At 31.5% G+C, this 26,291-nt stretch overlaps 1 protein-coding gene across 10 annotated transcripts in view; it reads left to right on the top strand.

The window, feature by feature from the left end:
• The window catches only part of Gcn2 (eukaryotic translation initiation factor 2 alpha kinase Gcn2), a 159,706-nt gene that overhangs the window by 40,823 nt on the left and 92,592 nt on the right, over positions 1-26,291 (top strand). For 8 of the 10 annotated variants that reach the window (XR_013027256.1, XM_076497828.1, XM_076497827.1 and 5 more), the window contains exons 7-11: positions 10,016-10,149; positions 10,800-10,903; positions 13,543-13,706; positions 15,543-15,653; positions 18,040-18,192. Coding sequence is in view for 9 of the 10 variants with exons in the window: in XM_076497828.1 (XP_076353943.1) it covers positions 10,016-10,149; positions 10,800-10,903; positions 13,543-13,706; positions 15,543-15,653; positions 18,040-18,192 (666 nt within the window). In the remaining variant the exon portion in view is untranslated. The remainder of the gene's footprint in view (positions 1-10,015; positions 10,150-10,799; positions 10,904-13,542; positions 13,707-15,542; positions 15,654-18,039; positions 18,193-26,291) is intronic. The other 2 variants (XM_076497835.1, XM_076497834.1) reach the window with 1 other exon arrangement.

Here is a 26,291-nt window from a genome sequence, read left to right as displayed (position 1 = left end):
CTGGCTTCTCCAAGAATAAGATTTACTGCTTTCATCATGCAGGGTTTAAGAAGTGTTTCTCCAATCGTTTGAGGCTTTTTTTGTTTAGCAATTTTGAATGCAATCTCATATGAAGCTTCCACTACGGCTGCACTCTGCTGCTGAAACGACCCACTTCTATCGATTCTTTGGCTTTTAAGACACCGTTCATGCCGTTTGAAGAAATCCAAACCCTTCTTTGTGTGTTCTGGATGTTTCGTCTCAAGATGACGCTTGAGTTTTGATGGTTTCATTAACTCTGCACTCAGGACAGCATGACACAAAACACACTGTGGTTTCTCGATGCCGTCGTTGGCGAGCACAGTGTTGAAGCCAATGTTGAGGTAGCATTCTGAGTATCTGCACCGTTTAGCCATGGACACAACTCACCTCTACTGCTTACTTATCCTGCCTGTATATCTTACACTGACTACTTGTGGGGGGTGCAGGTAGAGTAATGATGGGGTAAGTATTGGGAGGGAAGGGAGTGTGGCCAGTCGTGCGATTCGTCATCCACCAATCAGCAATGGACATGTGACTCACGTGTCGACAGGGAGCACACACACACTTAATCACAGCTAAACAGACACACAAGCATACGTACATGCACGTGCACTCACATACTCGCTACTTACTAGTACACACATACATACAGTTGCAGACACATACACATTCACACAGGCACGCATACATACACCCATAATATCACCTAATGACATTGAACTAATGTAGCACATGTTTTGCTTTGCACCGAAACAAAAAAAAATGTAAGAGCATGAAAATGTAATTGATGAAATAAAATTAATGTTATTCCAAGCTACTTCTAACAAGGCTACACGACTCCCCTGCCAAGGCTTTGGGACCCCCCAAGGGTGGGAACCCCTGTTATAGAAGCAGTAAGTTTAAGTGAGTTTTAGGAAAAGCTTGATAAGTATATGAATGATAAGGACTGGATTTAATAGACTAATGAGCCTCACCTTGTCTCAGAATGTTACGTTATAATCTAACTGGCTTTCTAACTATCCCATAAGAGCTTTAATTATTTCAGTAACCTTCTCTATCTTAATACTGTGAAAACAAAATAGATATTAAAACTTTGCATTTCTGTTTGTTTTTAAATGATATAAAATGTCACAGAAAATCATTGCCAATTTGTGAAAGAGAATATTGACTTGTAGGTGTAGCTAGTGTGTTTCACTCTCTAGTTTATGTATCCATGAACAAAGAAGATTATACTATAGATATTACTATGGCAAAGTTTATTAGAAAGATTAAATTACATTAAACTTCGTATTTCAAAGAAAAGTGGTAAACAGATATCTAAGACCCAGATAGCAGATGTCACAGTTCTCTCACTAGAAGAGATTGAAGATTTTATTTGTTATTTTTAATTAAAAACTTACATCAAAATTTGATTCACTAACTCCATTTTAATGTCAGGTTTATTTGTATACATTTATAATAATGTAGTTTAGTGAAATTTTGAATTAACTTCATAACTCCTGCATGTAGTGAAATGGTTAAATCTTCTGTATGTTTCCAATTGTTTTCTACTCTCTTAAGACATCACATCCAATCGTGCATTGATAAATTTAGTTTAAGGCTAGAATTATGAGTAAGCATGTATGGAATAAATTGTCATTCTAAAAATTGTTATTCTGTTGCAGTGTAACTGTTCTGCATATATTAAAACAAAAACCCTTTTTGACAAGTTTCTAATTCACTACGGGGAAAGTTGAAACACATCTCCATAATTTGATTTTGTGTTTAATAGTTTAATGCAATTATTAATCAAATTGTTTAATATGGATAAAATGTGATAAAATATTAAAACATTTACTCAATATCATTTGTTCTTCTAGATGGGACTTCAAATAGTTAATATATTAAACATGTTGTTTGATCAAGGAGACTTCCAACATGGACTTGTAGTTTTGCAGCAAGCTAACGTTGTTCTATGAGGGACAGAATAAGAAGAACTGATAGTTGTTGCTGTCTGTTAATTTCTTGAATTTGTTTACTACATCTGTGGTATTAAAAAGATTGATCACAATTAAGAACTCATACTTGTCTGTTTCAGTACATTACATGTATACTTTGGTAGCTTTATTTATTTGGTTGAAACTGTGGTATTTATCAAAAATAGTATTATAGGTTTCTTTAACATGTATTTTTATGATTTTCTTAAACTATTCCTTTCTAAAGATGTCCTTCAAAGTATAGACTCTTGTAGGCCTAATTGTTTTAAATTAAGAAGGGGTTTTTAGAAGTAATATCAACATCGTAACTCACAATGCAATTTGAAAATATGTTAGAGCCTCAACAGTCAAAATATTGTAATGCTACCTATGTACAAATAATTACATTGATTTAGATTTAAAAAATTTGGTGAATTAGATGTTGCTTTACTTACTGCTCAACTTGGTAACTTTTGACAGAACATCTTGAATTAGATGTTGCTCTACTTATTGCTCAACTTGGTAACTTTTGGCAGAACATCTTTGCTAATCTTCAATCTTTTTACCTTTCCACTTCACAGTAATTTGTTTAAACTTTATATTTTCTTCTGTTAAATTGATAGTATTTGCAACAATTGCAAATGTTTGTTAACACAATCTTTTCAGTGTTTTTTATAGAGAAATTTACAAGTGCCAATTTAAATTTTTCTAATTGCTTACTTAAAGTCTTAAGTATGAGGAAAATGTTATCTTTACCACATCCTTTAGCTTGGGCTAATGCAAAGCAAAAATCTTCACAGATATTTAGGATGTCAAGCTTCTACTTTCAGTTATGATTAGAAATTAACCAGTATCTTCTTTACCACAGTGTTAGTGTGTTGAGAACAGATTAATTAGACTGTGTACAAAGAATGACAGGGTTCATGGGAACAGATATCATTTTCTGAAATGTGTTTGGGGGGATTTTGCAAATGAATGGAGAAACTTGATAGAAAATTGTGCCATCAAATTCATGTGGATCTTAGAAATATCAAGTAAATTATAATTTCTATAATTATTTGGATATTGTTGGAGATGTTGGATATTGTATAAAATTCAGAACAAATGACAAATTTTGGTATCTTGAATTACTAATAAATAATCCTAGCATCAGTATTTTACCATTACTTAAAATTAAAAAACTGTGAAACGGAAACAAAGAAAAGGAATAAGAAAGAGTGATTCATTATGCAGATTTGTTTGTTATATGATGAAAAGGAAAAGTAACAACGAATAAAACACAACAACATAACATTATTCAGTTATTGGCATGGATATACTAAAGGACTATACAGTCACCAGCTATAGTTTTTGTCTCATGTAATAGGATTGTTGTTTTAACATGTAGATGGTTTTAAATGGAAACACATGTGTGAGAGAAGATAAATGTAAAGACAACTGATCAAAGTATGCTTTTAGGGAGTATAAGAGCTCAGCTGAAATGGTGCCAAAAATATGTCCACTGGACCAAACATTTGATGCAGTATTAGTTATACAGATTAGCCTTCTTCTCTTGTAGCCAGAAAACAGGCATATACTTATTTGAAGAGAATATAGAAATAGATCTAACTATTTTCATATGTAGCAAGGTGTGTATAAAACTTACTGATGTATGATGTGGACAGAAATGAGCAAGAGTGGTTGTATCAGTTTCACTCTTATGAAACTATAGCATTAATACTGTATGCTTTCAGGATAACAATGTATGACCTTTAGTGCAGTGATGTTCTGGTGTATTTGACTTGACTTCAGTCTAATGGATTGGTAATGATACTCACTCCCACCCTACCCTAACTATACAAAAGTGATTTTTTTTTTTTTTTTAAAGAAGTGATTGACCAAAAATAGAGTAGCTTGATTATTCATTGGAATTCTATCCTCTTAACCCTGTCACACCAGATATCCTTTACTGACCATGACACAAAATGTTAGTGTCTTACATTCACAATTTTATTAAACTACTTTTTGCATAAGTTATACCAATTACTTTATCAGAAAATCTTAGCTAATAATCCATATTTTAATAATATGCAAGTTTCAAGATTTTTATTTTTACAATGCAATAATAAAAGAAATCCTGAATTTCCTCTGGTGTGAAACATGACATATTTTCTCTAGGCATTTTGTCTTCTCTTTTGCATCTACCACTCCTTGAAAAATTGTGAAATTAAATGTCACTAGTAAGTGATTATAAAATCATCACTGTTGTTAGAGCTTTCAATTCTGTTTGGTTATAGAACTATCAACTAGAAAATGAGACACACCTACCTCTCACTTCTTCTCTTTAAGGATTTGTTAATAATTCTTTATGTTCAGTAATGTATTACCTATAACCAATATAAAGTTTTCTTCTGTTAGTTGATATGCTATGTTACATTTTGATCTGAATAAACAAGCAAGAATTCTGATAAAGTACTTACCTTCTCTCACAAGAGTAGCTATTCCACTTCATCACTGTTCTCTTTCCATATGTGAACTTTTTCATTATGCATGCCACAACTTATGTGCTCCCCTTTTGTTGGAATTACTGTATTCCAACATGTCTCTCCTCAGTAGTAGTAGCATGCTCACATGACACATGTGATTCTCTACACTCCTCTATTGAACCTTTGGCAGCATTCAAGTTTGAGCATTCTTTTTCTTTATTTATTACTGCATATTTTACAGTCTTAATGTGAAGTGTCCATTTCAAATTACATTCAATTTAGTCATCATATTCTTTTATTGTATTTATCAGTTAATTCACTTCACATTATTTCTGCATTGAATTTTGTGAAACTTTTTTGTGCAATGTATTCTGAAGTTCATGTTACCATTTTGAGAGTTATAACAATGACAAGTATTTTTCATGGATTCAGCTGTGGAAAACCTGATAATTGATTTATCTGTTGTTGTGCAATGGGATGTCGTGTTATAGGGTCCAAACTTTCTCCTGGGAATCCCCCATGACTCCAACTAAAACTACTGAGTCTTTACTGGCTGATGAGGATTTTGTTCATTTTTTTTATGTCCTTGGGGATTCTCCTAGGCCATATTCAATCTTTGAATTTCTCTCTCAGACTTGTGTTGTTTTATTCCTGTCACCTCTTTGTTTATTACCTCATCCTCCATTTTACAGTACTATATTCCTCTGATATTCAGGTTTATTGCTGTATTATTATCCTCACCTTTACACAAGGAGATTAACTTTTCATGCCCCTGAAGATTAGTTCATTGTTTTGTTCCATCAGGAGGATTATACAATTTTTGATCAGCAGGTTTATTTTGCCTTTTTGGGGGTTGGATTCTAAACCTATTGTTTGTTTCACATACACCCTTCTCTGGTGTGTTTCATACATTTGATCTCAAAGGATCTCCACAGCTATTCTGAGGAGGCATCTGGCCCTGGAGGTCTCTGTTTTTGGGCTTTGGATCTTCTGCACTTAGCCCATGCACATCACATTTGTCTTATTGCATGTCATCATGTACTTGGTGTTTTCAGCTCATTTGCAGATGTCTTTCATGCTTGGGCAGAATCTCTCCCATGCAGTGGTCATTTGATCCATTCATTTTCAGGGACCTTTGCATTCGAGGGAGTTCTATCCAAATAAATGTTTTTGCTATGAACCTCATTACATAGTTGCCTCTCTTTTGGTTGCATATACTTCATCTACAGACACTATCTGTCAATGCCTTTAGTCAGGATTGTTCTCATACATACTTTTATGGGTACCCTCCTGTTTAATTGGTTCATTGAGTGATTTCTCTGGTATCTGACAAGGAGTAGAAGTCCTTGTGATTGCACTGCCTGGCTAGCACAAAATTATTTTATAAGGCTCCAATGTCTACTTCATTTACCACCTGTCCCTCTTTTTCTGTTTCCCTCCATTCTGTGTCAACCTCAGTCCCATGCTTTATATCCCAAACTCCCCATCCTGCATCTTCATACATTGACAAGCAGATCAAGTTTTATGGATAGAGTCATTTTTCTGTAACTCCTTTCATTCGTTTATCTTCCACGGAAATGTACCTGTTCAAGTTTAAGGTTCTCTGCTCTTTGTCAGCTGGTGGGGGATTTCTTTTGGTGGCTTGTGCACTAGAAGTTTTTTCCTGTCTCTTTGATTGTGGGTCTTCAGAATCTGTTTCTTCTGTTTTTCAGTTACCATAGGGTGTTTACTTTCCGTATCCTTGCTTTGCTTTTACGTTCATTTTGGATTGGGTCTTTAATGTGCTTTTCCATGCCCTGACTTTACTTCCATTTAGACAACTTTTCTTATGCTCCTTGTTTCATTTGTTCCTTAAGATATATTTCCATCTTTTCTTGGCCAGCAAATGTTACTGATCTGTTGGGTTTGCCCTTGACATTTTACTTATCCTTTATTGTTCTACCTGTCTTCTCCTTTCTTCCAGTTTTTCCTTTCTTTTCAATATCATAGCAGTTCTGGAGGGCTGTTCCTTATTTTCTCCAATTTCTTTACCTTCTATCTCCCATCCTTATCCAGATGCCAAAAGAATGCTCCGTTCAGTCTAGGCCCTTTGGTTTGGTATTGCACATAATACTACCATATAGGGTAAGTATGACTGTTTTTTCATTCCCTGGCAATCCTTCTCCCTTAGAAATAGGATTTGCTTTCTGGTCCCTTTGGCCTACTCCTCTCTACATTCTTCATCCTGTACTTTATTCCATGTTTTCTTCTGTTCAGTTTGTCTTCTCATATTTTTCTCTTAATCCTCTGTTGGAGGAGTTACTCTGTTCTGGCATGTGGACTGTGTCCTGTACATTCATCTCCCAATATCTTCATCACATCATGCTCTTGTCTATGTTGGGGGTTCATCTTTCACCTATGGCTTTGCTCCAGACTTCAGTGTGACTTTAACTCATTAAATTTGATTCATTTTCCTTTTTTTCATGAGCCTTTCTTTCTTCCCTTTTATCATATGGATCCTGCTCTGGAGCAAGTGGTACATGACCAGTTATCCTATAACATCAAAATCTACACTGTATGCCACGTTGACTCAAATGTCTCGTCCATGGCTGTGCACACTTACAACAGAGATGGGGTTTTTCACAAGATTGTTAGAAGATTATATATCCCATGATAATTGCTTCATAAACATGTTTGTTCCAGACCATACCACTCATGGACTGCATGGGTAGACCAGAAAAGGATAGTGTCCATTCCTGAAATACTTTGAATGAAGCACTCGGTGTGGTCTGCTTTTCAAAATAGGGTATTGTGGTATTCTGCTGAACTGTCTCTGGTAATGATGGTCTTTCAGAATCTCCAGTGCATTTTCACCCCTTCCTTGAGTGGAATGTTAAAGTCCTTGCCAGTTTCAAGCCTCTGGAGTGGTGGATCAAGGAGCCCCCTTCCTGAATGGGTTCCATTGACACAGGTTGGCTATAACTATTCAATTGAGAGTAGGGCAGTGATGTTCTGCTGGTGTAGATGTGATGTTGCCTTAACAGTAGTTGATCTGCTCCCTTGCAGATGGACATAGCCTTCTAAGACTATGACTGATGATGACTCAATCATTTGTTGGTCTGTCATGGCCAAGTGGTTTACGGCGTTTGACTCATAATCTGAGGGTTGCTGGTTCGAATCCCGGTCGCACCAAACATGCTTGCCCTTTCAGCTGTGGGGGCATTATAATGTTATAGTCAATTCCACTATGTGTTGGTAAAAGAATAGCCCAAGATTTGGTAGTGGGTGGTGATGACTAGCTGCCTTCCCACTAGTCTTACACTGCTGAATTTAGTGACAGCTAGCACAGATAGTCCTCGTGTAGCTTTGTGCAAAATTCTAAACAAACAAACAAACCTCCTGCTTTTCATTTACACATACAGTAAAGTTAAACTGACATCTTAAAGTTGACATGGCTTCTTGTTATTCATTACATACCACCTGAAGTTAATATGTTGCATATGTAGTTCACACCTTTTGATTGTGAACCCTTATCCTACCTTCATGTGGATGTTGGTTCTCAGCATTGAAGTGTTGGAATCAAGTGAACCAATCAGCATAAGTCCTCACACAAGTTAAATCCATCCTCTTGAGACATGGATGGTCAGTTCCAAATTGCTCTAGGGTGTTCATCTATGTCTTGTACCTAGAAATTGGTGGAGATTTTAATTCCTAATTCTTGGGTTGGAGATGAAGACATTATGATACCATGTAATGGAAGTTTTGGATGTAGTTGACCTGCTGAGTACAGTCTGGTATGCCCTAGCCACTCTGCACCTCATTAGTGTAAGAAAAGTAAGGTTAAATATTATTAACAATTGACAGCAAAAGAAAAGATTGTGGAAGTAGTTTGTTTCTTGTTTTTCAGGTTTATTCTTTATTTATTATTATAAAGGTAAGAACAATGTAAAAATAAGAGATTACATAAAAAAATTATAATATAAAAATGATTCAGGATCTACACATGAGTAGCTTGTAACTCGTGGCTAACGTAATTCAGTAACGTAACATTCTTCGAGTGATTTACAACTTATAATGACATGTACAGTCATTAGACATAGTTCAAAGGGCAATTAAAAGTGCAATAAAATAATAAAATTTGATTATATATAGATGTTTATTGTTATGAGCTTCAAGTTAGGATAAAGAATGTAGTTTCTTGTTACATTTTGATGTCATTCTAGAAAGAAAAAAGTGGAATTTAGATTTTTTTTGTAGGGGTTATGAGGTCAGTCAAATTGTCCAATCCTGTTTTGAGAAATTATAGAGAAAATAAAAGATAAAATGTAAAGTTTTATTGAAAAAAAGCATTTGATATGTGCTTAAGAAGTTTTGAAGATTACACAAAGGAAGTTTGAGATTTTTGAAATTAGGAAAATTATTTTGAATCTTAACATGAAAATTACTTTGCATATGAACTATGAGCTATTTGAAACAAATACTCAATATATTCATGGACAAATCTTTAGTTTATTAAAAATACTTCACTAAAAATATGATTTTATGTGAAATACTTATAATATTAACTGTAGGACTGCTGAATTTTATAAAGATATACACCATATTGAAAGTTAGAAATATTGAATATATATGGGATGCTTTTGAAAGATGTATAATATTATGTTAAATTGTTCCATACTAAAATGCACTGTTATTTTAGAGGAGTGGTGAAAGGTAACTTCTGAACCTTGTCAGTGCTATAATGTAAAGAATGTAACATTAGAATCTAGGTTGCCTTTCTTGTGACTTCATCATACAAGAGGTCAAATGTCACGAAGTACAGAGATATAAAACCAGCTGTACCAAATGTTAATTTATTAATGTAGTCTGAAACACAAGTCATTTGTATTCCATTTGTGAAAAATAATTAGATATACGTGACTAACAGAAATGAAATAAGGAGGTGATTAACATTATTTTAAAGATTTAGCAGTAATACAGTTAAAATATTATAATGTGCAGCTATCTGTATCACTGAGAATGTAACATTAGATTTTAGTGTTGTAAGCCCCTGAATTTACTGAACCACTGGGAGACTTCTAATTGTTTTGTGCATTGAACTATTTATTACATTGTTAAAAGAAGTATTGAAAAGTTATCTTTATAAAATCTACAGCATACGAAATTAGAAAACATTAGTCAGTATATTTAATAAGCTATAAAACTTTCAGTGAGTTGGTCTATAGATCAAAAATATTTATAAGTTGACTTGCACAAATTCATTGATCAGTTAATTCATTAAATGAGTTAGTGAGTGCCAATATATGGATATTATAAATTTTATTCAATTATTATGTGATCAAACACATTTCAGCATAAAATTAATTTGAGAAAACATATATTTAGATGTTATTTGTAAATTTGTTGTATGTAATTAATTAACCAATAATTATAATTTCAGTTTTCCTTTGATTTAAATTTGCAATATAATTTGCAAAAACAATAAATAAAATAACTTAAATTTTACATAGACTAATTTGGTTCTTTTTACATAAATCCTTCAGTCAGAAAATACTGTTATGTTAACATATTTTAATATTAAAAATGCTTTTTCAGTCTAGTCCTAATCGTACAAGAAGTGAACATGAAGATAAAGAGATTGTGGAAAAATATAAAAAGGAGAGATCACCATCAACTAGTCGTTCTAAAAGTAACAGTCCTACACCAAAACTTTCAGCTTCTTCAAGAAGGTAATAAGGAAGCTTTATTGTGAAGTAGGTTTAGAAGTATGGCTGGGATGAAGATTTATTATGGTGCGTGTGTGTATACTTATGAACTTTGTATATTTCTTAGTTATCTTTTGCATGTTAAAAACAACATTAAATCATGTCTTACAAGTGATTACTTATATGCATATAGCTGTTTAAATTTCTCATCAATGTTCAACTATTTGTTTATTTGAGTGTAAAGTTTAAGTTGATATTTCACTAATTGAAAGACCTAAGTTCACGTAGAGTAATGTTTTAAGTGACGTTATTAAGTAAGACAGTTGAAATATCATATTCTTTCAAATTGGTTTTTTTAAATTCCATTTAACTGTAATTATGTCATGTTCTTCAAGAGGCTATACTGTGTATGATAAATGTTTGAGGCTATCATGTGATAATTTATTTACTGAGAGGTACTTCCATATAGTTAATATTTTTTCTTATGTATTTCTAAATGACTGATTTTGTTATTGTAGCTAATAATGCAGTTATATATGACTTTTATTAACAGTGTATTAAAATTAACATTCTTGTTCATTTCTCTTTCATTCGTGTATTAGTTATACAATATATAATTGTGTTTCTACTGAGAAGTAGGCCTTTAAACATTCTAAATTGGCTTTTATATGTAGAAAAAGCACTTCAAGGTGTGAAGAAGACTGCAATCATGGGAAAATTACTGTTTTAACTTTTAACAACAAAGACAAAAGAACTATTCAACGTGGGCATTGTCTTGGTGGGTGAACAACACTTCATAAAAATTACGTTAAGAGTATTTGCATATGTATGTTTTTCTCCTGAGACTTAAAATACTATATGACAGGAAGAGGAATTTAACATTTACTCCAACAAAATTTTCAGAAGTTTGAAGTTGTCTATGGGTAATAGTAAAGTTTGTATTTGGTATATTGTATACGTATCAATGGAATCCTTCTTATTTTTCCAACAACTGATTATGCCTGTGTGAAACATTCTGAAAACATATATGACAGACATGTTTGTTTAGAGGTACACATGGATATAAGTATCAAGTTTTACTAACTGACCCTCTTTACTGTGGACATCTTTTTTCTGCATGTCACATGGTTTTTAATAAGTTACATTCAGACTTTAAACTACTTTTCATGGCATATACATAAATATTGCATAAAAATTTAGCTAATAATCTAAATGTTAATTAATACTATAGAAGTTTTTGTTCATAATTTTATATAGCAATATATCAAAAAAATTCTGAATTTTCCTTAACATGAAAATTGTGACATCTCTTCTCTAATTTATTTACCAGCCCTCCAAGGAATATGAAATTTAATTTAGATTACTGATTATAATATTGTTATCACTTACATAAAGCATAATTTTCATAGCCTTCAATCTTGTTTAGTTACAGAGGGATAAAATAGAAAATCAGACCTCACTTGCCACACCTGCCTGTTACATTTTCTTCAGAAGATGCCAGTAGTTTTCTTTGATAATATATTGTTTATAACTAATAGAAACTCAAGGTTAGAGTCTATCAAATCAAGTGAGTTGTCTATTTCACTTCCAGTTCAAACTTTCTTCTCACAAGAAACACATTGATGAACTTAACTGAGTTTTAATGGCTTTTGTTGTACAGTTGGAAAGCCAGAAAAATCGTAATACTTATGGAACATTGTTTTCTTTTTGCTTGTTGTTATTCTGCATTCTTTGGTGCATTAGTTAATTAAATAAAAATTATTTAGTGCAGTACTACCGTTAGTATAAACAACTATGGATGTGTGTCATTGACAGTTGACAGCAAAAGAAGTAAGAAACAGATAAATACTTCATTCATTGTTTTTCATGTGTATTATTTATTATAAAAGTAACTAAAAGGTACAAATTAGAAAATTTGTAGGTTAACTAGGTAAACTGAAGAATAATAATGGTAACAATTGTTCTCTTGTTATGCTACACATTAGTCAAGTGATTTACAACTTATATTGTGCAAATACTAGCTATACATGGTTCAAAGAACAATAAAACAATAAAACTTAAGCATAAATATGCATATACTGTTACAAGCTTAAAGCTGTTTAGGATAAACAAATATAGATTCATCTTACAGTTTGAAGTTATTCTAGAAGGACAAAGAGGGTAAATTAGATCTTCACCCCATGATTATGAGGTTAGTCAAATTGATTAGCCTGATTTAGGGCTAAGATAGAGAAAATAAGAGATAAAATAAAGTTTTACTGAGAAAAAGCATTTGAAATTTATTTAGCAGGTTTTAGAGATTATGTAAATGAAATCTGAGTTTTATTAGTTGAAGAAAATTACTCTTAACCTTCACATGAAAATTACTTTGCACTTGGAGCAGTCAAGTTTGACTTCATATAGTTCCCTGCTGGGACTGTGGTAAGTCTACAGATTTACAACGCTAATATTAGGGGTTTGATTTCCTCTTGATGGACACAGAAGATAACCCGATGTGGCTTTAATATAAGAAAACACACATACTCCATATATTTATGGAGAAATGTTGTGTGCAAATACTTCATTAAATATTCTGAATTTTTTTATTCACAAGTGACTCTTAATGCTTATTAAAAGATGATAAAATTTTGTAAAGACATACAAAACATTTTAGAAGTTATTGTATAGAAACTCTAAAGGTCAGTTTCTTTTCCTTATGATTTATCATTTTTTCTTAGGAGGAGGATTAACAGTTAGACAGCAAAAGTCCTGATAATGCTTGTGCTGAATTTCTTTTGTTTTCATGTATTTAACATACTGAATATAAAAAAAAAAAATTGTTTCACCCAAAGGTTTTTGTTTTGTTACAAGATTCTATTTGTAATATTTATTTTTATCTTCTCCTTCTGACATCCAGATCACAGCGTATGGTCTTAGGCATAGATCTTATTCCCTTAGGCTTCATTTGCTTCATATTTTTTATTCCTCTGGCCTTTTAGCAGGATCATTTTCATATATTTGTTTGTCTTTTCAAAGGGGGATTATTCATATGGTCTTTGAAAATGTTCTCTAATCAGTATTCTTATACGCATTCAGTAATTATGTTTATCTTATGACTTTTTCAACATGTTTTTATTTACATTTTTCATGTGATATTTGTTTTTGTTTCTGACCTTGTTGTGTAATTAGTAACATTGAATTCTATTCTTAAGTGAATTTTATCAACTTGTCCATATTTCAGGGTTTTGCAGCTTTTATATATTTATTTAATCATTATTATTCATCCAAAGCATGTTGCACTGACTTTCCTGCATGCAGAAATGTATTAAGAAAACTAGAATTTTGTACTTAAAATTAACTATGATCTTAAATATAATATATATTATGTGCATCGGTATATTTATTAACATCTGTATGCTTTTATCCTTCTGTTTGTAGGCCACAGTCCTAGAGGAAGTGCAGTATTTGCTGGGATGGACACAAATACTGGAGAACTCCTGACTATTACAGAATGGGTTATAAAATGGAGACATTTAAGTCGCAAACCTACATCAGCAGAAATGGAAGTATTTCGTAAAGAATCATCAGCATATTTGAAACAGGTTTAAGACTTTGGTGGCTTTTAATTATTGATGATTGAACAACAGTGATTGTTGATCTAAATGAAATAATTTTCATTAAATTTTGATGATAAATTTCGAAATAGATCATTGAAGTTTCTGTTCCTTGTCAGAAATGCTTAAGCAAGTCTAAAGTAGAGAGATGTTAGGTAACATTGTTTACAAATTTGAATTAGATCTCTTTACTTTATGATAACTATATGTTTAAATACATTTTTAAACTTTATTTTTGGTTTGTTTTGGTTCCTGCAGTAATGTTAGTTAACTGTAAAACATTTTTATTGATATTAATTTGATTATTTTTAACTTAGAAAGCAAAACTTTGAGATTAAAACCACTGTAGAACATTGTATAAATTTTGCAAGAGTGATCCATGATGATATATGTGAAACTGTTATTGTTGAGTAAGTGTTAACCCTCTTCATTTTTATGTTAACATGACATAACCAGCTTATGTTGCTCTATTCAGCTGTTTTTGTTTCAACAGATAAAACAATGCTTTTTTATGGTACTAACTCACTTTAGGTGTGGGGAATAGATTAGCTTGTTGGATAGAAAATTAGTTAGATGGAAGAAAGTGGAGGGCTGTTGCAAAGTTCAGTCAAACTGGATTAATGTTATGAGTTGGCTTAATGTTAGGGCTTCGACATTTGCTCTTTTTCATTTATATCAATGACATAAATACAGGAATAATCAATAGATTATTTAAATTTGCTGATGACATTAAAGTTTTGGGGGTTGCTGGTTGTGAGGAGAATGTTACTATCTTACAAAAGGATATGGATTACTTATTGAGTTGGGTAAATAAATGACAGATGGCTTTTAATTATAATAATTTGAAAATAATGCATTTGAGATATTATTACTTTAATTATAGGTATAATTTTGATGGGAATAACCATAACAGTGTTATGCAAGATTGATCAGTTTCTTCAGTCATCCAAGCAATGTGTTGTTGCAAGTTTCAATGCAAATAGAATTGTATCTACCAAAATATTGAATATAAGTCTAAAGAGTTATTCATTGTACAAGTCACTGATTAGGCCACATTTATAGTAATATCTTCAGTTTTGAGCTTCTTACCTCATAAAAGGACATTAAATTATTGGAAAGGGTTAGAGAAGGACTACTAAGATGATACCTGTAGGGGAAGGGTTGTTGTAAGAGTATAGGTTAAGACCTTTAAAGTTGTTTTCTCTTGTAAAAAAAGACTTAGAGGGATCTGGTTGAGGTGTATAATATTGTTAAGAAAACATATAGTGTTGACACATAAATGCTGCTTTGAGATTGGGTAAGGATTTAGTTCAGTGGATAGAACAATCTAGAAGGACCAAAAGATTCCTTGCTATCAAGTTATGTTATTTTTTAAGAAGGTTTAATGAATTTGATTGTTTTGTATGTATGTGCATGTATGTATCTGTGTGTGTGTGTATACAAACAGATTTTTAAATATTTTGACTTAAATGCACTTTTTCTGAAGTTAATTCCTTTGATATCTGGGATGAATTAAATTTACTAGGTAATGATTTTAAAAAGAACTTTTGTACTTCAACAGCATCTGCAATAGTACTTTGAGTTCTCTCTAAGATGATAGAGACTAGCTTGAGTCTGTTTAGTAAATCTTCAAAGTTTCATTTGAGGTTGAACTTCATGACAGATTTTAAATGTTAGTGTCTTTTCTGTTCAGATTTTCTTCACATATCATCATTTTCTTGTACATTTCCAAAAAAATGAAAAAATATATTTCAACAAAGTTGGAAGAATTAAATTCTGTTTCCCACTTGCTTTATATGGTTAATTGCAACTTTATCTTTGTAGATTTCAAGCATAGAACAGGAGTTTGGATCAGTAATTCGACTTTACCACAGAAACCTGGTTCATTATTTGGGATTGAAATACATGCTTGAGAAGGATAAAATAGTTATTCATGTAGGTTTATCATATTGGATGTACAGATGAAATATTTAACTTTTTCAACTTAGCACAGAATTCTCAAACATTTAATCCAAAATAAATATAAATCTTAAAGTATTAAGTCAGAAATAGTAGTATCTATGAGATATCAGAAATAAAGATCCAGTGACAGTTTTCTGAAAGGTGACATTCATAATCTCAATGCAACATTAGATACATCTGAAGCTTTTCATATGTATTCAGGGTCATTCTTCTTCTTTCACATGAAATACAGCAATGTATGTAGCTGCATTATCCTTGTTGCAAGATTTGAAGATGATACACATGGATCTTCAAAATTTGTTCAGATGTAGTACTGCTAGAATACTTAAATTCTGTCCTCAAATTTTATTAAGAAAATAAAATAGAAGTATTTTTTTGCTTAAACTCCGAAGTTGGTGATTGATCAAATGTAGAGTATGTGGTTAACATTGTTAAGCCCCATCACACCAAACATACTCGCCCTTTCAGCTGTGGGGGTATTATAATGTGATGGGCAATCCCACTATTTGTTGGTAAAAGAGTAACCCAAGAGTTGGCAGTGGGTGGTGATGACTAGTTGCCTTGCCTCTAGTCTTACACTGCTAAATTAGAAAAGGCTAATGCAGATAACCCTTGAGTAGCTTTGTGTGAAATTCCAAAAACAAAAAAACAAACAAACTTTGTTTAGAAATTGAGAAACTGTAGCTGAATTAAATTTAAATTTGTGGTTGTTCTAGGTTATACCCTATGATGACCTGTTTCAGTATTTTATTCTATTGATTCAGAGCAGCAGCATTAAGCATTTCATGTCTCAAAAAATATTCCATAAAGTTTTTTTATTTTTATTCAAAATGCATGATTTATGTGGTGTCATGGAACTTCAGTTCAGTAGAGGATGTTTTATTCTCAAAAGTTCCACTTGAAAAGTTGAGTGGCGATCATTGTATGCTCACTGTTTATGATTAATGGAAATAAAAAGTATGAACGGTTTTTTTGAGAAAAGAAAGCACAGGTGCATTACAGGAAACGAAATTCTTAAAAAGTAAAATTCTACAAAAGAATCAAGATGTATGCTTATCCATTTGTCCACATTTATTCTTGAAATACTGGGAGTTAAGTCTTGCCATTGTCTCTTGTGATAATCCTAATCATAGGCTTACAAGTAATTATTAGAAACATATGGAAATAAATTTACTGCATTATGAAACAGCTAATATAAAAGCAATACACTTTTAAAATAATAAATTTCATGTGTATTAAGCACTGAATATTAGATTCATATGAAGAGTTGGTGAAGGTTATGTGAAGACTATATTTATTGCATTGATTTTAGTTTTTGTTGTACTGACATGTACAGCTTTTGAGTATGGCATTGAGCATGTGTTAAAATATCTCTAGATGAATTATGCTTGTAATGTTTTGTAAAAGTTGAGACCCTGTTAGACTGAGTGACCACCCCAACTTAACTAGATAATCAGTGCAGCCAATGACACTTTCCTAAGATGTTTGTGAAGTCTGCTTGTTCTATATTTCATATTCAAACAAAGATGATATTGGTGCTATTACAGTAGATGAGAGATGACAGTAAAGGTATATGTACTTATCACTTCAATTGAGAGTCAGAGCCAAAGTAACAAAAGATGCTTAAATGGAATCAGTTGCTTTATGATAATTATTTATTTGACAAAGTATTACTTTTGAATTTGAGAAATGAATTTACAAAGTTTCAAAGACAAAAGATAAAATAGTACTTTCAGTCAAAATTTTAGTTTAATCAAATCATCACATTAGGTTTATTTAAACCAAAAATAAATTAACTTTTCGTAATCAGATTTGGGTGATTAGTATAATATGCGAATTGATTACTCGTTAGGATTAGTTGAACTAATTAAAAACAGTTAATATCAAGAACTCTAATTTTTATTCTTGGATTATTTTTGTGACATTAATCATTTAATCAAAATTTCAGTGGATTATTTTACAAAACACAAATCAGTGTTCATAAATAATAGATTATGTTGATTGATGATGTTAATTGTGCAGTGATGGTAAAAATGAAATAACTTAAAGTTTGACCTAGCAAAATGAACTTTAAACAAGAACAGAAAAGTAATGAAGAATACAAACAATAATGCAACAATAAACTGAAATGTGTCTTGCATATTTTTCTATAAATAATTAATACCAGTACTGTTCTTTGATTTTAAGTCTTTTCCTTTTATGAAAACAGTAAGAAATGTGGAATGAATATGAATGTTGCTTGATTGTCCAGTTAACAGCTTTGTTTAAACTGTAGTTATAAGTAATTTTTATTCTTTCACATATTTATTTATTTATCAATATATATTTTATTAAAAAAATGTTTTATTTTTTGCTTTAGGTCTTACAACAACATGTCCCAGGAAGTACTTTATCACTCTATCTTCATGAAAACATTCCTTTAGAATCATCAATGTTAAGACACTATGCTTGTGGTATATTGGAGGCTTTAAATTATCTTCATAACAACTCTGTTGTTCATAAAAACTTACGAGTAAGTATTTTTTCTTGCCTTATCCAAATTGTTATTTTTTAAATACTTTGTGTAAAACTGGAAAATTTATGTCATATTTAAATATTTCACTTCTCATTGTGGTTAATAGTACATTTTTCACAGATTATTTGAATAAAATTGATAGACATGATATTATTTCACAGTTCAACTGAAAATAACAAGAAAAAGTAAAATTATGTGAATTATACATCCATATATATTTTTATAGTATGTTTTCAAATTGTTGCAATTGGATCTAAAACCATTGTTGAGTCTCTGTAAATAGTTGAGGGAAGATGCTTGTACCTAATGAAGTGGAGAAGGAAAATAAAGTAAGATTATCAAAAACTGATAAATGACTATTATATTCTGATTAAGGAATTTTAGACATCTTAACTCTGTCAATATAGGCTTGGTCAAAATGGTCAGTCACATGATTTCATTGTATTCATTTAAAGTCTTTATAGATTTAATACTTCTAACTTCCAATAGAGTGTGTATCTTCACAGAATTTGGCAGTCTTTCAGTTAACATTATTAGTCTTTTATGTAAAAAAGTACTATTTTTGGAGGTATTTTTAATAACAAAATTTTGGCCTTGAATATATCAAGTGTTTGTTTTGAACAGTCCATGTGCAAAGTTTTAAGACTAAAATTAATTTTCTTCATCTGAAACATCTTAAATTTCCTTGGTAAATTTCAAACTTTTTTTTCAGTAAACTTTTATATCTTATCTGTTTGTTTCTCTACCCTAGCTTTATAAAAGGTTGGTCCAATTGACCATTCTTTTAACCAAAAAATAAAAATTCTAAATAAATCTAATTTACTCTTTTTTTCTTTCTAGAAGGTCTTTAAATTTTAATATGAAGCCACATTTATTTATCTTGAATAGCTTAAAACTTGAAAAGGTATACATCTGTTTATACTTAAATTTTATTACCCTTTGATCCATGTCTATCTAATATTCATGCCATATAAGTTATAAATCATTTAGCAAATATATTAGGTTGTCCAGAAATAAATGTCAGGATTCTCATGATGACATTTAGAAGCTGAATATTGAGTAACTTATCATTGGTTGGTTGGTTTAATCCAATGTTTGTCACTTACAAGGTGCCTTAATTGTCTGCTGTTTCAACTCTACTCACAGTAAGTTTTGAAACCCCCAAGGCAATATGGACAAGAAGGACTTTCATCTAATTTTCCTCTATGACTTCAAACTTGGACGAAAAACCACTGAAACTGCACAAAACATCAACCAGCATTTGCCACGGATTTGTTACTGAACTTACAGTTCAGTGTTGGGTCCAAAGGTTTTGACATGAAGCTGAAAGCCTTGAACACCACGAGGTCATGAAATGGAAGCCATCCTTAGATGAAAACACGTTAAGGAAAGCAGTTAAGACAGATCATCGCACAACAGTACATGAGTTTGCAGAAAAGCTAGGCACAAGCAAATCAAGCATTGCCAACCACCCGTAAGTGCAATTGGAAAGATGAAAAAGTTGGATAAGTGGCTTCCACATGAGCTGACTGAAGATAAACAAAATCATCATTATGAGACCTGTCAAGGATGACACTCTAAAAATTGAACAAATTGGAGATTAAGATTCTGCCTCATCCACCTTATTCCCCAGAATTTTCTGCTATAGATTTTCATTTTTTCAAGCATGTTGAAAACTTTTTGAACAATAAACGCTTTCAAAACCAGGCAGCTGCAGAAGAAGCTTTCAGGGAGTTCATTGACAATAGAAATTCTGATTTCTATAGCAGGGGCATAAACAGTATCGCTACACATTGGCAAAAGTATGTTGAAGCAAATGGTACTTACTTTGATTAAAGTGTGTATCACAACACTGGTTTATGCTTTTCGAAACTTTGCTGTTCAAAAATGACATTTATTTCTGGACAACCTAATATAACTCTCATAAGTCTATCAAGTTACATAATACAGGAGCAACTTGTTAGCTTACCTCCTTAAAAATGTATATTATTTTTACTATTCTTTATTTTACATTATCTTATCTAAAAAGTTTCTAAGTTATACATTTTAATTACTTTGATAACAATAAATAAATAAACACATGAAAAACAATAAATATTGTATTTACCTGTGTCTTCTTTTCTTTTGCTGTCAACTTTCAATGCTACTTACTTTTTAAACTAATTGTACTACTGCACTAAATAATCTTTTTATTTAATTAAATAATGCACAAAAGAACATAGAATAATCTCATGCAAAAAGCAGGCAATGTCCCATAACGTTGAAAAATTTTCTGGCTTTCCAACTATGCAACAAGAGCTGTTAAAATTTCATTTAATCTTGATGTGTTCTCTGTGGGGATAAAGTTTGAACTGGAAGAAAAATAGTCAGTTCTCTTTACAGGAAACAATATAGTATAACGTGCCTCTTGATAGATTAAAACCATGGCTTTCTGTTAGTAATAAATAATATAGTGCTAAACTATATAACTAAAGAGGATATGTGACAAGAGGGGCCTGATTTTCGAGTTGATAGCTACGTAACTGAATAAGATGAGGTTATTAAAAGTATTCTTTGCCTGAGCAATGACAACATTATAATAAGTAATTTATGATTTATGCTAATCTTTGTGTTTCTGGAGGGGTAATAAATAAATTAAAGAGGGCTGTTTAGGGAGTAAATGTCATAATTTTCATACTTGGGGGAAATACTGCTTTATAAAAGTAACAACATCAAACAACTATCAAAATTTGGATGAATATCTCCATGCAAAATTTAGTTGTGTGTCATGAAAAGAAAGTAGTATAATTTAATTTTGAATGTAACAATGTGCAGCAAAAGTTGTTTGTAGTGAAAGTGTTAAATAACTTTATTTTCAAGGTATATCAGTGAACCTTTAACATAATGTAAGTTTATGTTTCCTAATATGAAAATAAATCTATAAATAAATTGTTATTGTTTGTTCTATGTACTGTATGAGACTTTGCTCAGTTTTGCTCATTTTAGGTTTTTCTACTCCTGTATTATATCTTAATTTTCCATGGAATTTCACACTTATACAGTACATATCCCTGGGTTAAATCGTCAACTTGTAGCAACAATTTTTTGTATTATACTTGAGGGAGATGAAAGCAATAAATTGAAGGCCACATTCCAAACCCCTTCAAACGTAACTTGTTTTTGAAAAGCGTATGTAGTTCTCACTGACATTTGATACTGGATTATTCCTAACCAATAGAAAGAGAATATTTCAATTTACTGGATGTGATAATACCTGAAGCTATTGAGATAACATAATTTGAACAGTTAGACATTCTTTTCTTTGTTTGCCAGTGTCTGAATTCTTCTTGACTAGGTAATATTGCCAAATTTGAGTCAGTTACTATTAAATAATCAGTAAAACTCCATTTATACATTATCAAGCTTAGAAAAGGAAATAAATTTTTAGTTTTACGACATTCTGTTTCATATTCATGACAATATGTTGCATTCTAAATTTCATATTTAAAGTAAACAAAAAGTTGCAAGACCACATCATCATTACTGAAAGTTAGATCTCGAGATTGATATGACTTGAGTGTATCACTATGAAATGAATGAAGCGAAGTGTTTGATAAAATACGATTTAAAATGTATATAATAAATGTACTGTTTTATGTGTATGTTTTCTATTTAGTGTATAAAAATAACTAAAATGTAAAAATTAAAAGTTTAAAACTTGAATGAAATCAAATAAACAAAATACTATGTAGCACATAATGCATGAAATATGCTTATGTAATACAAATATGAATGATGATGACTCAATCATTTGTTGGCCTGGTATGGTCAAGTGGGTTAAGGCTTTTGACTCATTATCTGAGGGTCGCGGGTTTGAAGCACAGTGACATCAAACATGCTTGCCCTTTCAGCCATGGGGGCATTATAATGTGATGGTCAGTCCCACTATTTGTTGGTAAAAGAGTAGCCCAAGAGTTGGCAGTGGTTGGTGATGACTAGCTGCTTTCTCTCTAGTCTTACACTGCTGAAATTAGGGACGGCCAGCACAAATAGCCTTCGTGTAGCTTTGTATGAAATTCCAAAACAAACAAACAAACAACAAACAATCATTTGTTTATACATAGGTGCATAGGGTAATATAAAACTATCATCATACTGAGTATCTAAGTGCAATTGTTAAGTAATAAAACTAAGTGAAATGTCGTTTAAATGTGTCTGTGAAAATGAATAATGTGCAATCATTTGTGCAGTCATTGTAAGTAAAAAAAAAAGATTTAATTTTTAATCTTTTGTTATCTGACAACTACAAGGTTGGACATATTGATCAAAATCAGTGCAGTTAGTTTTACTATAAAAAATATTCATTTAAGTCATTATAGAAGTTATAAAAATGAAATTTGAAAACTGTAAGGTTAAAAAGTATTTTTCAAAACATATTCACGATCTGCTGACACCATAGCTGTTCTTTGACGTTGGCCTTGCCTATCTAAACATTGATCTCTCTCAGTTAGATTTAGGTTACCACTAATGTTGGACACCTGGTATTCCTTTAATTGCAGATCCCTGGGTGCTTCAGGTTCTGGTATCAAAATTGGTCTATTTGTTTAACTCTCCACCTGTTCTGTTGTGTGTTCTGTAGATGTGAATCTCGCAGTTGTCATCTACATATCTCTTACCAGTATAGTGGTGGATGTAATGCTGTGTTAATTGCTTGTGTTTAACCCATACCAGCTGTTTTTACATGTATATTTTTCTCTACAAGTGGGTTTTCTCGTCATCACGGATTATTATTTAATCACGGCGATTGTACGAGAAGTGTAAGTCTTTGTGTTTTTCTTGTACTTATCTATGCAATCTTTATGTCTGAACTAACACACATTACACCACTATTAACAGTACACACTCATACAATCATAAGGAAACTAAGAAACTTAAATCAAAGAATTATTAATAGGTTAAATGACATCTATTTCATTCAACAATATAGAAAGGAACAACTAACCCCTAACTTTGTACAGGTAAAACTATCAAAAAATTTTAATCAGTGCACAAACTTTATCCAAAATTTACAGAGAAAACTGCTTAAAGCCATGTTGAACACGAAATACAAAGAACTACATGACTTACCACTCTTATTTTAGTACATCCCTGTTCTATTTAGATTCCTTCTGTGTGGGTAATGCTTCTACTTGTCCTTTCACCTTTTTAATGTGGAATTCTTGCTGTCATGTCAGCAGATGGTAAGTATGTTTTGGAAGTTAAGATTTTTCTAAATTGAAAATGTATTTCCAATAATACTTACCTCTGCTATCACTCTCCTGCTATACCTCACTACTAAAAGCCTGTGTTAATGACTGGGATAAGGTAAATCTCAAAAAAGTGGTTAAAATATGTGAGTGAGGTATTTGTATACAGTGTCAGGATAGAGGGTGCATTGATGTGGATGAAGAGATTTGTAAATTACATATTACTAAATACATTTAAGAGGGGTATAAAAATTTGGAACATCCTAGATCTATGCTTAGATAGGCAAAGCCAATGTTAAAGAATAGCCATAGTGTCAGCAGAGGTATGTATTTTTGGAAATACATTTTCAATTTAGGAAACTGTTTACCTTTGCTAATGTGAAAGTAGCCTTGCACTCAGACTAATCGAAGTTTGGATCAGACTCTGACCCCATAAGTTAATAAACAAGTTTTTTCATTGACGTACTCTATTAACAACTCTGATAAACTTGCTACATTAAAATTTATAAAATATATAATTTTATGGGTACATGGTGGTTACAAGATCAGTCAAAATGACTAAGCCTTTGTTTTGGAATGAACATCTCAAATCCTAGTTATTCAGTTTATTTTAGAGCACTTACAATAATTTAAAGCTATCTGTCATATGATCTATACATCTCTTGGTTTCTACATTGTTGTTTTAGAGTTATTTAGTACACTGCTCAAATCTGAGGAGATTAATTTACATTATATTGTAAAAGTACTTTTGGTTTTTCATTGCTATAGTATTTTAAATTCATATTACTAAGTGTTTGAGTGATATGTGTAGGAAGAGTTCTTGTATCTAATACAGATGAAGAGGTTTTCTGTTCCAACTGTTAGCACTTTCTCTTAACCCTATGATTACTGACTACTGAGATTATTAATTGGTATTGTTGCTCTCATCATATTTCATTCCCAAACTAAAACAAATGGATGAAATTGTTTGGAATTTGTCAAAAACTATTCCAAAAATACTAAGTTTCAGAAAAATACAATATTTAGATTTTTCTTTCTATTTCTAATAAACAAAATCATTATTTGATGTAGTTCTATGCACTTGCACTTTGGATAGCTCACCTTCAACAACATTTTCATGTTAATTATAAAATGACATTTTTTTCTCTTAATTTTCTCATTTAACCTCCATAACCTCTAGGCCTTCCTTAATAGATAGCAAAGTTTTTTAAAGATAAATATATATCTTTACCATTTTCTGTACTACATCACTAATTCTAACTATAATCAGCAAACTACAGTGCAATGAAAATTTGAAAATTAAGAAATTTAAATGCATACATACCTTTTATTTCTTTATTGAATAATCTTAAAATATTTTCTTTGGGTCATATGTTTATTTAATTCCAATCCTTTACCTTTTCAGAATTTTTTTTATTTGTACTGTTTTATTTTTCTTTAGTATTCTCTATATTTTATTATATATGATGCAACACTTCAACAGGTGCTTGTAGGCAATATAACATATTATCTTAGTCTCTGACATGATATAGTTTACACTCACTTTGTTAGGAAAGACTTCTTTAGTAAGGCAAAGCTTATGATAATATTTAAAAATCACTGAGACCTGTAAGTGTAGAGTTTTATCCATGTCATGATCAGTGTATGAAACAGTAGAGAAAAGCAAGGATCTTTTATTTTAAAGTGACTTGATAGTAGATTCTTGTTCAGCAGAAATATGTTTACAAATTATATCTTTTACCTATTGAATAGAGATGTCTGTCATCAGCACATATCTAGGTTACAATCTTAAGATTAACTCTGTTATTATGGAAAATTGGTTGTCACCAAACTTTGTTACTATTAACTGGTTCTTTTCACAGTGGTCAGATTTTGACTCTCTTAAACCATAACATAGAAAAGACATTACAAAAACTACTATTGACTAACAAACAATCAAAAATTGCTTATTGTAGATGAAAATGGATAAGTGAACATCATTGGTGTTTAGAAACCAAGTAGTTGACACTGAACAACTGTTATGTAGTTTGATGAATAATTGAGAGTAGAATATAAATACAGAAATAAACATAAAGAATCTGACCTGATTTTGGTCTAACAATGCAAGCTGCTGGATTTTGTTTAGTGGTGTTTTTATGGCAGTGTTGTCATCTCTTGATTTTCGTAGAAATATCATTTTGTAGAACTACATTTTAGAATTATTTGGTGTTTTGTAGGTAGTGTGATACCACTGAAAATTGATCACTTTTTGAAAAGGTATGTAACACACTTTCCCAATGCAAAAATCAAAATATTTTTATACACAGATTTAGAAATTTCCTTGATTATGATATCCATTAATCTTAATGGTATTCGAAAACAGTGGAATAGGGATATACTTAAAACACCATTCAGGACTATTCAAACTGAGGCTTGCAAAAAGTCTTACTCCAACCTTGGAAAGAAAATTTAATTTGTCAGAATCCATGAATGCAAAGGTAATTTTCAATAGCCTTACATGCCCTAGACAGTTGTATGAAATACGAACAAATTGTATCTTTATCTGGATGTAAGACCAACCTAATATGATTTCCCCAAGATAAGGATTCCAGTTGTACCTCTCATCCAGTCATCACATATCTTAAACAGCTAAAGAATGAATTAGGTTATCATGTTATTTCATGCTATGACATACCAATCAAGTTGCTGGATGCAGTTCATTTTGTGTTTTTGTACATTAGTTGGCTAACTGAAAGCATGTAGGGAGGTGGAATGTACTTCATGCATGACAACTTTTCAACAGAGCTTTTTGCAATGGAAATACTACAAGACTATTGTCAAGATGCATGATTTTTATAGAGAAAATGACTGGGCAGGGTCTATAGCAATGAG

Source organism: Tachypleus tridentatus, chromosome 4 (assembly GCF_004210375.1).
Source record: "Tachypleus tridentatus isolate NWPU-2018 chromosome 4, ASM421037v1, whole genome shotgun sequence".
NCBI lineage: Eukaryota > Metazoa > Arthropoda > Merostomata > Xiphosura > Limulidae > Tachypleus > Tachypleus tridentatus.
This window is presented reverse-complemented; position numbering and strand designations above follow the sequence as displayed.